Here is a 15,000-nt window from a genome sequence, read left to right on the forward strand (position 1 = left end):
GTTGTAACGTTCCTTAATGAGAAAGGTGACAAGAAAAAAAATAAAAACAATGACTAACAGAACAATTGCTAATAGCATAAACAGGAAATACCATGACCATGTATGGGAAGTGGAAGACGAAAAGGGTCATTTGATGCACAGTGTTTGCAGGGTCGATAGAAACAGAATCGGTTCGGATTTGACCCTTAAAGGTCTTCTTGGGTTTCTATATTCTTGTAATATAGAATTATTGGAGAGTTTTATTTGTATTGCACTTTTAACAGTTCACATTGTCTCAAAGCAACTTTAGATAAGTATAGAAACAGAATAAAAAAATGTAATGTTTAAAATTAAATTAATCTAAATCTTTAGCAATTTTTGTTTGTTTGTTTGTTTGTTTGTTTGTTTGTTTTTACAATTTGGCTGTAATTTAGTTTAAAATAACCGTACTGTAGATAGAATCGACTGTCATTCTTACATTTTAAGTCTAATTTACAGTAAATGAACTGTATTTTGGACAGAATTGGGATTAAAACACAATCTTTGGGCCAAACTGGCTGGAGTTTGAACATATACACCGTAGTTTCATCCAAATGTACTGAAGCTTTTATATTTAATAAAACAAATCATTAATTATTAGTATTATTATATACAGTATTATGTAGAAGTGTTATGGTCCAAAGTGACCCCTCAACTTGTACTGTATTTTAAACCGAAGAAATATATATTTATTTCTATCCATACATCAAACATCTAATCCAAAATACGGCTTTTATCTGTAAGATTCTCTTTCAGTATATATACACAAATATCATTTGTGTGTGTGTGTGTGTGTGTGTGTGTGTGTGTGTGTGTGTGTGTGTGTGTGTGTGTGTGTGCGCGTGCCTGTCTGTATATCTGGGTGTGTGTGTCTGTCTGTCTGTGTGTGCGTGTGTTTGTGTGTCTGGGTGTGTTTGTGTGTGTGTTTGTGTGTCTGTCTGTGTGTGTGTTTGTGTGTGTGTCTGTGTGTGTGTGTGTGTGTGTGTGTGTGTGTGTGTGTGTGTGTGTGTGTGTGTGTGCGTGTGTGTGTGTGTGTGTGCGTGTGTGCGCGTGCCTGTCTGTATATCTGGGTGTGTGTGTGTCTGCCTGTCTGTGTGTGCGTGTGTTTGTGTGTCTGGGTGTCTGTGTGTAATTGTGTGTCTGTGTGTAATTGTGTGTATGTTTGTGTGTCTGTCTGTGTGTGTGTGTTTGTGTGTCTGTCTGTGTGTGTGTGCGTGTGTGTGTGTGTGTGTAATTGTGTGTGTGTGTGTTTGTGTGTGTCTGTGAGTTTGTGTGTCTGTCTGTGTGTGTGTTTGTGTGTCTGGGTGTGTGTGTGTGTGTGTGTTTGTGTGTTTGTGTGTCTGTGTGTTTGTGTGTCTATCTGTGTGTGTGTGTGTGTGTGTTTGTGTGTGTCTGTGTGTTTGTGTGTCTGTCTATGTGTGTGTTTGTGTGTCTGGGTGTGTGTGTTTGTGTGTCTATCTGTGTGTGTGTGTGTGTGTGTGTTTGTGTGTTTTTGTGTCTTTGTGTGTCTGTGTGTTTGTGTGTCTGTCTGTGTGTGTGTTTTTGTGTGTCTGGGTTTGTGTGTCTATCTGTGTGTGTGTGTGTGTGTGTGTGTGTGTGTGTGTGTGTGTGTGTGTGTGTGTGTGTGTGTGTGTGTGTGTGTGTGTGTGTGTGTGTGTGTGTGTGTGTGTGTGTGTGTGTGTGTGTGTGTGTGTGTGCGTGCGTGTGCCTTCTTCAGTGAGGGAAATGACATAACAATTTACTTTCATTTATTAAGCCTGACGGATTACACAAAGTCTCATGTGTGCACTTTTTGTTCAACACAAGTTAATTACAGCTTAGTGTAGCTAGCTTAGCGCCATCCATGTGCTTCTGTCAGGTGATACCGAAGCCCCTTGATTTATTTTATTCATTTTTGATCTATTATTAAATTATATATTTACTTAGAGAACTATATTTCTATATATACTTATATATATTTTTTCATTTTGTATTATAAATAAATAAATGGGGTGTGCGCGCGCACACACACACACACACACACACACACACACACACACACACACACACACACACACACACACACAGGCACTTATTGAAGCTCGAGCCGTCTCCACGAGCTCGACGAGGAAAAGGTCATTTTAATATGAGCAATGCGGCATTATCTAGTCCAGCCGGGGGCCTCGAGTTACAGCAGCTGGGAGGCTCAATAGCAGAACAGCAGCCAGAGAAATATTGAGCGAGTCAAAGTGCATCTAGAGACCAGCTGTTTCCACATCAAACCACCTTTCTCTCGGGGATTCTTCTGGATCTTTCTCTGCAGGGTGCGCAAACACGCCTCCGTTCTCCACACGGAGCACAGATTCAATTCCGGCCCTTCGCAGGAGTCGTGTTTGTTCCTTTTTTACCCGTCACAGAAAATCGCTCTGTAATAGCACCGGTCTGGTAAATATCCACCTTAATAATGTGGGGAAGTGAAGGATAAACCTTAAAACCGCATATCGGGTGGAGGAGCGAGATCGTGTTTACTGACCCAATTCTATTTTAAATCCGAGTGAGAAATCTATGCGTTGTGATCGGCACGCTCGGGCAGATAATTAGCTCTCTCCCTCACAGCCAGGCCCCGGGCCAATCAAATAGCAAGATCTAGGGGTCAAATGTCATGAGGAAAGATCAACCTCATCGTCATGTTGAATAGATTTTTCATTCATTTCATATGTAACATCGTTTTATAAACTGTCTGAATAAGTAATAAAAAATAATACTCATTATGTCGCTTTGTAGAAGCCAACATTCTGTTTTCTTATTTAAGCTTAGACAAAAAGATATCAAGAGTAACTCTAGGGCTTTCGAGCCACATGCACCAAATTCGGATATGTTTTAGACCCTCGTCACACGTTTATTGCTATTACTTTTCTAAGCGATCCGAGTACCGGTACTTCCGGTACCGGGTCTCAAAATGACATTTTTTCCCATAGACTCCCATTATAAAATTTGGAGGTTTATAACTCGGCAAGCTTTCGAACTCTCTACACCAAACTCGGCCAGATCGTTTAGGGTGATACTCTGAACAAAGGTTTAAATTGGTGTACCGACTGGCCTTTCGGTTGTGTCGCAGCCCCGCCCCCAATATATAAGCAAAATCAAAAAACTTTTTTTTTTTTTACAACATGGACATGTGACATATCAAATCACTCAGAACAATGAGGGGAACTTCCTCACGGTTATTCTGATGATGTCACATGACGAGACGTGATGTCATGTGAAAATAAAAAATTTGCACAACATGGGCATGTGATATCAAAACACTCAGCACAATAAGGCCTCCAAATGTTTTGGCCCCCTAGCGCTCCACTAGATTTCACAAGTTTTATGTCCACTTGCCTCTAAAAGTAACACTGACCCTTATGTCCACTTGCCTCTAAAAGTAACACTGACCCTTATGTCCACTTGCCTCTAAAAGTAACACTGACCCTTATGTCCACTTGCCTCTAAAAGTAACACTGACCCTTATGTCCACTTGCCTCTAAAAGTAACACTGACCCTTATGTCCACTTGCCTCTAAAAATAACACTGACCCTTATGTCCACTTGCCTCTAAAAGTAACACTGACCCTTATGTCCACTTGCCTCTAAAAGTAACACTGACCCTTATGTCCACTTGCCTCTAAAAGTAACACTGACCCTTATGGCCACTTGCCTCTAAAAATAACACTGACCCTTATGTCCACTTGCCTCCGAAAAGCACCAGCCTTTGCGAATACTTGCCTCGTCAAAGCCAACATCAAAGTTTGTTGCGACGAACTTTACACATCTAGTTTAAATTTAGTTCAGATCTCAGACTCGATTTCTAGTAAATATTATATTTGAAACTGAAATTTCTGTTTGTTTGTTTTCTTTTTGATGAATTCGAATTGTCCGCGATAATATATGCTAATTTGTCGTCTTATTTTTAAAAAGGTGTAAAAAATGAAAACATCTTGTTTTAATTCCGTCTTTATAAAAGTTAAAGTTTCGGATAGACTTACGCTCTGTGTCCATGACGACGGACGACGTCATAATACGTTTAAACGACAGATTAAATTTGAATTGTTGTTTTAATAACAAACCAACAGAACAGAAATCAGTGAATGAATCAGCGATTGTTTTGCCCCCGGAGCAGATAGAGCGTAGAGACGAGGACGAGTCTCGTTTATGAGCTCCGTAACTGACTGTACCTCAGATGATAAGACAGACTGATGTGGATGATGGATGATGCTGATAATCACAGTAAGATCTGGTGACCTGATGTAAACGGAGCTTTCTGTACGATTTAACTGTAAAGATGGTGCAGTTTTTTTTTATCAGGTCAGAAATGTAGAGGCTTTCTGGTGTCAAGGAGAAAGTTCAGGAAAGTCTGTAGTTGTAGAAATTTAGTTGATAGATTACGGTCAAAAAAAATGATAGGTCTGGACTTCAAAATCACTCAGTAACATTAGTGTATGAAGAAAAGTACTGTACAGTAGGAAGGAAGGAAGGAACTTAGGAAGGAAGGGATTTAAGTGAAGGAGGGAGGAAGAGAAGGAACAAAGGAAGGAAGGAAGGAGAGATGGATTTTCTTTGTATGTAGAACTCTATATAAAAAATAATTTTAAAGGATTCACTGAAAGGAGTTCAATAGGGTTCTTCCAGTCTAAGGCCTTGTTGTTGTCGATCTTCTTCTTCTTCTTTGTCTTCTTCTTCTTCTTCTTCTTTCTCTTCCTATTCTTTTTCTTCTTCTTTGTCTTCCTATTCTTCTTCTTCTTCTTCTTCTCCTTCTTCTTCTTCACCTTCTTTGTCTTCTTCTTCTCCTACTTATCCTACTCTTCTTTTTCTTCTTCTTATTTCTATTTTTCTTCTCTTCTTCTACTTTTCTCTTCTTCTCTCTTCTTCTTCTCATTAACAAATTTAGACTACAACATTGTACCAAATTAAAACTTAATATAAACGTATTACTACACAAACGACAGCTCTGTGTTGTGTTGGATGTAAAATCATTTCAGTTTTCCACAAACGGAATCATCTCTTTGATCTTTTCTGAAATTTTCTTCAGTTTATTGCCCTCAAGATAATGCAAATTCTAATAATTTTTTATTTATTTGAATGAATAAACTGAAGTGATCGACAGGAGCCAACAATAAAATAAGGTATAACATTGCTACTTGAATTTTGTGAGGGAAAAGGTTCTACTGGCCACGTGCACAACCCCAGGGCTCTATATAGATATGGGTGAATAAAGCTGTAGTTAATGAGAGAAAGATCTTTGTAGTACTTGATGCTGTATTATGATCTGTCTATATCTGTCTAAGCCAAGGTTTCTGGAACTTTCTTAAAAGCTTCAAATATTTCTGAAATACTTGTGTAGAGAACACCATGATGTGTGTGGATGAATACAAACAACCTGAAAGTCTTAAACAAACTATGCTACAGAGTTTAGGACATAGACATGAGGATGTGAGAAAGAAATGAATGACAGAGGACAACCAAGTGGACGTCCTTCCATTCTCCCAGTCTTTCACCCTCCATTACTGTTTGTGTGTGTTGTGTGTGTGTGCGTGTGTGTGTGTGTGTGTATCTTTGTGTTAGTTGCATGCGCTGCTGTGTTCTTTCCATGTTCTCCCTTGAGCCGTTACCGTCGTTCATCCACATGTTCATGCACACGTTCATCCACACAGCCTGCTATTCCACCAACACTTATTAAACATCTTATGCCTTTGCAAGTACAAATGTTCTACCTGGGAATGAATTCTCGCTAAAATGCAAAACGTTCAAGTCAGGACAAGCTAATCGAACACTAATTTGTAAGTTTATAGGTGTTCCTACATCATAACTGTGATATCAGTGCAATGATAAGTGTAGAAGTAATTCAGTAATTAATATTTGCTCACTTTGCAATGAGGAAGATGGTAAAGGGGTGCCAATACATTAAGCAGCTTTCACATACAGGTCTTTTAAACGATGCGTTTTTTGCAAATGAATAAAATATTATAATTTCCCAGAATTTATTTAGGATTTTTATTTATTTATTTATTTATTTATTTATTTATTTATTTAAAGTGATTTATATCTATGACAGTACAAGCCACAGGGCCGTATTCAGAGTTTTGGCTTAGGTTAGAATGCGGCGTCAATATTTTTTAACGTTCCTTGTATTCAGAGTCGGGTCGCACACGTGATTGAGTTAAATTTCTGGCTGTTGAATTCAGATTATTAAAAACACCTGTGTGGAGTTTACATCTCTAAGGCTTCTGTATGTTACTTGAGTTAAAGTCAATTAAATTTAATAAATATTATATAATGAAAGTAAATAAATGAAAAAATTTCAGGGTTTGAAAATGCAGACTGGATAAATAAAAGTGTTTTTTTTATTGTTTCTTTTTTATTCAAAAGTATTATTATTATTATTATTATTATTATTATTATTATTATTATTATTATTATTATTATTATTAATAATAATAATAATAATAATAATAATAATTGTTATTATTATTACTGTTGTTATTATTATAACAACAACAACAATGATAATGTTATTATTATTATTATTATTATTATTATTATTATTATTATTATTATTATTATTATTATTATTATTCACAGACTTCTGCCTTTAAAATTCAGGTTATTTAAATGACCTGTGTGGAATTTATGCCTCTGATGTTTGCAGAGGTTTTGTGTGTAGAAGTCACCGCCTTTATTTAATTATTTTTTTTTTTTCCTGTCAAATATATAATACTGCATGAATGATCTGTAATGAACCCCATTAATCTCTGGGTTTAACCGAATCACTTGTCCTTCTAAAACAGCTTCAAAAATAGCACTTGATCCAGCATTTTATGTAGTCTTACAGTATGTATATCTCATTTTATGTTGTCTTGTATAATGACATATATATATATATATATATATATATATATATATATATATATATATATATATATATATATATATATATATATATATATAATTCCAACAGGTAGATTTTAATTATTTTACAACACTTAATACATTCATTCATTCATTATGACTCCAGCATCCTTTATACAGCTTTAAGTGTCATGTGGCACAACCACAAATTACACTCATACAGTCCACATCCCTTGAAGCTGTCATTGACCTCAAGGATGCCGGATGAGTTCCTCAGTTTCAGTCCTCCAGTGTTATGGAAAAGGAATTTTATTTATTTATTTATTTATTCATTCATTCATTCATTCATTCATTCATTCATTCATTTATGCATTTATGCATTTATTTATTTATTAATTTTCACAGCCGTTTATTTACAGTGTAAATACAGCCAAGATGATCACTATGTCGGTGGAAAAACAAAGGTTAAGAGAGGACGGATTTATCATCCAGCCTCACACGCGCACACACAAACAAACACACACACACACCAATCAGTCACCGATTGTTTTCTCACCAAGCGTAGTATGTGTATGAATGTGTTTACTGAGCAAAAACTCAACCCAACACTCAGCCTGAGCTACAGTACAGACAGGCAGCCGAGCGATTGGCGTCCTAGAGGACAGCGAGATTACACTCGAGCATGCGTGAACCCGCCGATGGAAAAAAAATAGAAAATAAATGAACACTGCAGTTTCTTTGTAAGCATAATTGAATTCCTTATTGACTTTTCTCAATTCTATCTCCCGCTTATTAAGCTTTGCCGAGACCTGCCTATTGTGGGTATTAGGGCAAAATTAATATTTTAAGACGCTGTACAGGATTGCATTCCATTAAAGGAGTGGCGCTGATTAAACGCAGTCGCTCCTCTTTAAGATGATTTTACCTGTTTTTTTTTTTTTAATTTTCACACAACAAAAATAAACAAATCATACAGGCGTGTGAGCATCGAGCTATCAGGTTCTAATTCAGCTTCGGAGGAATTGTTTTGTTTCATTTGTTTTTTTGTTTTTTTTCGGCCTGTGTTTTCCCGTCTTCGGGTCCTCGGGGGAATGTAAGCGTGACGAGAGCGTTACAGAAAGCTATACGACTGAAATACTCATCCATATGCTCAGCGTTTTTGAGAGAATGAGGTTGAATGGTTAAGTGTGTCCTCTCTGCTCTCTGCACAGTTGGTGTTTCTTTTTCCTTTAGATTCAGCTGCTAAACATAAGCGTCTGCACTTCCAACACTTTCCTGCATTGATTAATTACTTAGTCCTGAAACTCTTTCTTGGCAAGAAAAATGTTTCCATTGATGTCCATTACTTTTTAAAAGGCCCTTCTTAGTCGGTGTAATCCAGCAATAGATAATTTTATTACTTTATTAGATCTATACTCACCATGTTTTAGAGTTTAAGTACATGCTAACTGTCAACCTGCCCAGTTTTTCATTTTGATGTGGGGGTTTGTGGTGTTAGTTAGTGGGAGTTGCCAGAATTTGTCCTGGGAGTTTCCTTTTAGGGATTCTTCTAACAAGTTTGATATTTACTGTTGCTTAGATTACCTTACCTACCAATGCTAAATGACTTTGTATATATATATATATATATATATATATATATATATATATATATATATATATATAGAGCTAAGGTATATAACTTTGCTATATACCATAGCTTACCTTAGCTTAGCTATATATAATACATTTAGCATACTCTACTAGCATGAAAAACAAAATGTAATAACACAATTAGCCAAAGATTTGATGTTTCAAATCACTAATTTACTGGTTAAATATTTTTAAGGGTGTATGCACTTCTTAATTTGAGAGCATGTAAAAAAAAGGGAGAAAAGAATGAGTCCGTCTAAAGGAAAGAAGACGTTAGCTTGCACCATTCACATGTTTTTTTTTTTCAGTATTAGCATTACCTATCCATAACGCTTTATTACTTTGACATCAGTTATAAGTTTTATTTGTTTTTATTTTACATTTTACACTTTATAATCAAAGCTTGAACTAAAAGAAAATAAGTTATCTTGCACCCATGAATCCATCGATCAGGTGCATCATATAATAAAAGAAACATCACCTTAAACAAGAGCAGGATTTTCTCTCACTGCACTGGTAGCATAAAACCACATACTGGGGCTCAGGCATGAGGAAATTCATGATTATTAGCTCACAGTGACTGAGAGTTTGGACAGAGTTGTTTTTTTTATGCTACTGAGCTTGACAGGAGACTTCTTCATCCCTAGCCGTCTAGCATTTCCGCCCTCTCTTGGAGGAAATGAAGAATTGTATGTAATTACGAAGATCCGTCATTAGCGCCCACCGGCGCCTTCTCACTCTGCTAATTCATTGTTATTCTTTCTTCCAGAAATGTCGCGTAATTAGATATCGATTGAATAATCAATTTGATGAATTGAAGTGCAGGTTTTCTAAATATAGAGGCAGACGTTGTGCAAGGCATGCAGATCAACATAGCGATCTCGACTAGCGTCGCACAAACTCACTGACGCTAGGTCATTCCCCTCTTCTCTTTTTTCATCCCATCTGATGCCAAGAAAGCCATGAAACATATCAAATTACATACAATGAACATGCGCGACTGGTTTTGGGATGCATCTACTGCTTGTTTTCTGTCAGGTTTGGCGGTTCCCTGTCGTGCAAGAGAGTTTTGCAAAACCCAAGCCATAGCTGTGTGTGTGTGTTTAGCCATGTCTGTGTCCACCTGGTCCAACCTAGATCCATTTTTAGTGCATCTGATTGATCACACAATAAGGTCTATTCTAACAACTCCTCGTCTCTCCTGATTGCATACAGTCCGGCAGAATGTTTCATCTCTAGGTGTTGCTAACCGAAATCAAGGTAGGATACACTTCCAACTCAGACAAAATACTGTTTCCTTTGTTTATTTATTTTTTTCTTTTTTTACCCCCAGATCTGCCACACACAGCAGTCTGTACTGAGTTGAATGAAATCACCAGAGATTCAGCCTGCCAATTTTTAGTAGGGGTTCTTGTTTGCTGTGCTGTCAGGCGAAAGTCTTGACAACCTCCAACTGGTCAAACTTGTTTTTGCTTTCTTCCTTCTGTCTCACTCCTGCACGAGGCACTCTGACAAGTCTGAAAGCAGCAATGAGATACAGCTATACGAAACAGCAGACCTCTTTTCCTGCACAGACACACACACATACACACTTGCTCCAGTTTCAGCACACTTTGAGACTTCATTATTTTGCAGGGGGACTGTGCAGAGTCTCGATTTTCTTTTCAGCACAGATAAAGAATAGAGGAAAAATGTAACAAGTGCAGCAAAAATCTTGGAGACATTTGGTTTGTAGGGTGATGGGGGTCAACTATGAAAGTTTGGTATAAAGAGTGTAGGAACACTGAACATAAAATAGGCCATACCAATTAAGCAGGTGTTTGGGGTGTACTGTGAGGTCAGTGGTAAAGAATGGGTACATATGGTCGAGACATCACAAAGAACTAAAGTAATTATCATCAGTGACTATAATAAAGGGGGTGGTTTATAGTGAAGGAGGTGGTGGTATTGTGTAGCAGTTGGTCATTAGTCAATATGTAGGGTGTCAGGATTAATCCTAACAATGGGTGACAAAGACATACGAGTTGGTTGTGATGGATGGGTATGTTGGGTATAGGATGTAAGGTTATTCTTAAAGAATGGGGGTTTAGGATGTTGGTCAATAAAGATGGGTGAGCAGAGTGTCGTGGAAAGATCATGAAGAATGTGTTTCGGGGTCAGTGTTTAAGGGTTTTGTTTGTGTTAACCATGAACTGGTTACAGGGGGCAAGGGGGTTCATCAGAAAGAGTTGGTGTTTAGTGTGTAGGAATTGATCATTAAAGGATCTATGTTTGGTCAGGAAGGATAGGTGTCTAAGTTGTAGGTGCTGGTCAGTAAATGTAGATTTATAAGATGTAGAGGTTGCCAATTACAAATGGGTTTTGTCAATAGAGTTTTGTTGTTAGAATGTAACGGTTGAATTGTAAAGATGGGTTTTCAGGGTCTAGGGGTTGGTGAAGAAGGATGGCTTTGTAGGCTGTAGGGGTGGTTCAGGAAAGAGGAGTTTGTAAGATGTTGAGATTTGTTAGAAGAGGCTGGTTTATACAGTGTAGGGATTTGACAGTAAATATGGGTTTGTAGGGTGTAGATATTGGTCAGGAAAGATTGGTTTGTAGGGTGTAGAGGTTGGTCAGGAAGTATGGGTTTGTATGCTGTAGGGGTGGTTCAGAAAGATCAGTTTGTCAGGTGTTGGGCTTGTTGTGAAAAGATTTGTTTGTAGAGTGTAGGGGTGGTTTAGAAATGGTAGATATGTTCAGTGAAGGGGTTGTTCAGAAAGGATACGTTTGTAGAGGTGGGATAGAAAGGATGGGTTTCTATAATGAAGGAGTGTTTAAGGAAGGTTGGGTTTGTAAGGAGTAGGGTTTGGTCAGTAATGATCAGTTTGTGTGGTGTAGGGTTTGGTGAGGAATGATGAGTTTGTAGGGTGTAGAGTTTGGTGAGGAATGATGAGTTTGTAGGGTGTAGGGTTTGGTGAGGAATGATAAGTTTGTAGGGTGTAGGGTTTGGTAAGGAATGATGAGTTTGTAGGGTGTAGGGTTTGGTCAGGAATGATGAGTTTGTAGGGTGTAGGGTTTGGTCAGGATTGATGAGTTTGTAGGGTGTAGGGTTTGGTCAGGATTGATGAGTTTGTAGGGTGTAGGGTTTGGTCAGGATTGATGAGTTTGTAGGGTGTAGGGTTTGGTGAGGAATGATAAGTTTGTAGGGTGTAGGGTTTGGTAAGGAATGATGAGTTTGTAGGGTGTAGGGTTTGGTCAGGAATGATGAGTTTGTAGGGTGTAGGGTTTGGTCAGGATTGATGAGTTTGTAGGGTGTAGGGTTTGGTCAGGATTGATGAGTTTGTAGGGTGTAGGGTTTGGTCAGGAATGATGAGTTTGTAGGGTGTAGGGTTTGGTCAGGAATGATGAGTATGCGGTATGTAGGGTTTGGTCAGGAATGATGAGTTTGTAGGGTGTAGGGTTTGCTCAGGAATGATGAGTTTGTAGGGTGTAGGGTTTGGTCAGGAATGTTGAAATTGTAGGGTGTAGGGTTTGGTCAGGATTGATGAGTTTGTAGGGTGTAGGGTTTGGTCAGGAATGATGAGTTTGTAGGGTGTAGGGTTTGGTCAGGATTGATGAGTTTGTAGGGTGTAGGGTTTGCTCAGGAATGATGAGTTTGTAGGGTGTAGGGTTTGGTCAGGATTGATGAGTTTGTAGGGTGTAGGGTTTGGTCAGGATTGATGAGTTTGTAGGGTGTAGGGTTTAGTCAGGATTGATGAGTTTGTAGGGTGTAGGGTTTGCTCAGGAATGATGAGTTTGTAGGGTGTAGGGGTTGGTCAGGATTAATGAGTTTGTAGGGTGTAGGGTTTGGTCAGGAATGAGGAGTATGCGGTATGTAGGGTTTGGTCAGGAATGATGAGTTTGTAGGGTGTAGGGTTTGGTCAGGAATGATGAGTTTGTAGGGTGTAGGGTTTGGTGAGGAATGATGAGTTTGTAGGGTGTAGGGTTTGGTCAGGATTGATGAGTTTGTAGGGTGTAGGGTTTGGTCAGGAATGATGAGTTTGTAGGGTGTAGGGTTTGGTCAGGAATGATGAGTTTGTAGGGTGTAGGGTTTGGTGAGGAATGATGAGTTTGTAGGGTGTAGGGTTTGCTCAGGAATGATGAGTATGCGGTATGTAGGGTTTGGTCAGGATTGATGAGTTTGTAGGGTGTAGGGTTTGGTCAGGAATGATGAGTTTGTAGGGTGTAGGGTTTGGTGAGGAATGATGAGTTTGTAGGGTGTAGGGTTTGGTCAGGATTGATGAGTTTGTAGGGTGTAGGGTTTGGTCAGGAATGATGAGTTTGTAGGGTGTAGGGTTTGGTCAGGAATGATGAGTTTGTAGGGTGTAGGGTTTGGTCAGGAATGATGAGTATGCGGTATGTAGGGTTTGGTCAGGAATGATGAGTTTGTAGGGTGTAGGGTTTGGTCAGGAATGATGAGTTTGTAGGGTGTAGGGTTTGGTCAGGATTGATGAGTTTGTAGGGTGTAGGGTTTGGTCAGGATTGATGAGTTTGTAGGGTGTAGGGTTTGGTCAGGAATGATGAGTTTGTAGGGTGTAGGGTTTGGTCAGGATTGATGAGTTTGTAGGGTGTAGGGTTTGGTCAGGAATGATGAGTTTGTAGGGTGTAGGGTTTGGTGAGGATTAATGAGTTTGTAGGGTGTAGGGTTTGGTCAGGATTGATGAGTTTGTAGGGTGTAGGGTTTGGTCAGGAATGATGAGTTTGTATGGTGTAGGGTTTGGTCAGGATTGATGAGTTTGTATGGTGTAGGGTTTGGTCAGGATTGATGAGTTTGTAGGGTCTCTTCTGATGATATATTGCTCTTGAATTATTGTGGTGTTTGTGTTTTGTTTAAATAATGTATTATCATTTGTATGCACATTCATAATTTGGTTATTCATCTTAGTTTTTACTCTTTATTGAGAAAACTGTTTTAGCTATGCATGAGATAATAATGCTTTGGAAAACATAGAGTTCTAGAGAGAAATTGTCCCAGTACTAAATACTCCACAGACCTATAGTCTCTCGAGCTTGGCTTGTGGGAAATATAAAGTGCAATTAAGTGCATTTTTATACCTGAATACCCAAAAAAATGTTGAGTTTAATGTAATCTTATTCTAAATACTATGTATTATAGGTATAATATACAAAATCCCAATTTTGACTCATTCATCATGAAAAGAACTCCCGAAAGAGGAAAGCTGTAAATAATGTTTCACGTGTACAGCATGTTGGCATATCACACTCACATTGTCACTGTGCTTGTGTTAAAATATCTTTTAAAGTCATAATAAGAATTGATTTATGTCTAATTAATCATGCTTCATTTAATTATTTATGTTTGTTTGTTTGTTTTTTTGTTTGTTTGTTTTGTGTTTCTCTGTAATATGTGCAGTAGCTCCTCAGGTTGATTTGCCCACCGTGTCCTCCGTTCAGAGAGGTAGGAGTTCAAACAGATTCATACAGATATTTACTGCGAAAGTTCTACTGTATGAATCTGAAATTAATCCTGTATTTGCATCAAACTTACCCTGCGATTTTCCAGTTCCTTTTTCTTTTGTTTGTTTTTTTACACACCTGAGTGAGCTCCTGACTGTGAGAGTGGGCTAGTTGGATGAATAAGGTGTGTCACTTAAAGGACTCGTAAATAGCGCTTTAATATTTGGCTCCAAAACCTTTATTTTGTTACTGAATGACAGATGTTCCTGAGTGCACATGTGGAGTTCATCAACTAATCTCAAGGTGCTGTAGGTCTAGGGGCATTTTCACATTTCTTGTATGAAGCACAAAGTTTGTGTGCTTTTCCGGAAGCGCTCGCATTGATATCATATGCAAACATCATACACAGCGTCTCATGTGGCAACTGAACCAACATGCTAAGAGACAGCACTTGTAAAAAAAAAATTTCCCACAATCCTCAATTTTCAAAGAATAACAAGTCTTTTGCTTTCAACCTCCTCGGATCTTTCAGTATGATGTAGGAGACTCAGCTAGTAAAAATAAAGTGGCACACTAAAGCATTGTATAATATTGTTTAGCTGTTTGATCCCATGTGAATCATAAATTTGTCATAAAGAAAGAAAGAAAGAAAGAAAGAAAGAAAGAAAGAAAGAGTATAAGGTTGAATGAATAAATAATATGAAGAAATGTATAAAAAGTAATAATAGAAGACAAGAATGAAAAAGAAGTGAAAGATAAAGAAAGTGAAAGGAGAAAAAGAGAGAAATAAAGGAACAATAATTATGAATATGATTAAGAATTATGAATAATTAAAAAACATATAGAAAGCTGTATGTGTGTGTGTGTATGTATGTGTATGTGTGTGTGTGTGTGTATGTATGTTTGTATGTATGTGGAAAAAAAGGGGAAAGGGGAAAAATAGAGATAAGGGATAAAAAAGGAAAGAAGAGAGATTGAGAGAAAGAGAAGGATGTAGATGTATAAAGCAGTGTGTTATTGTCTGAGTAAATAAATCACTGTTGAGTCGATT

At 37.9% G+C, this 15,000-nt stretch overlaps 1 protein-coding gene across 7 annotated transcripts in view; it reads left to right on the top strand.

The window, feature by feature from the left end:
* ntng1a (netrin g1a) overlaps window positions 1-15,000 on the top strand; it is a 197,376-nt gene that overhangs the window by 162,264 nt on the left and 20,112 nt on the right. For 2 of the 7 annotated variants that reach the window (XM_047811682.1, XM_047811688.1), the window contains exons 5-6: window positions 9,732-9,776; window positions 13,906-13,950. The exons of 4 other annotated variants lie outside the window; for them this stretch is intronic. In XM_047811682.1, the coding sequence (XP_047667638.1) occupies window positions 9,732-9,776; window positions 13,906-13,950 (90 nt within the window). The remainder of the gene's footprint in view (window positions 1-9,731; window positions 9,777-13,905; window positions 13,951-15,000) is intronic. One more of the 7 variants, XM_047811683.1, reaches the window with a different exon arrangement.

Source organism: Tachysurus fulvidraco, chromosome 3, assembly GCF_022655615.1.
Source record: "Tachysurus fulvidraco isolate hzauxx_2018 chromosome 3, HZAU_PFXX_2.0, whole genome shotgun sequence".
NCBI classification, from domain to species: domain Eukaryota; kingdom Metazoa; phylum Chordata; class Actinopteri; order Siluriformes; family Bagridae; genus Tachysurus; species Tachysurus fulvidraco.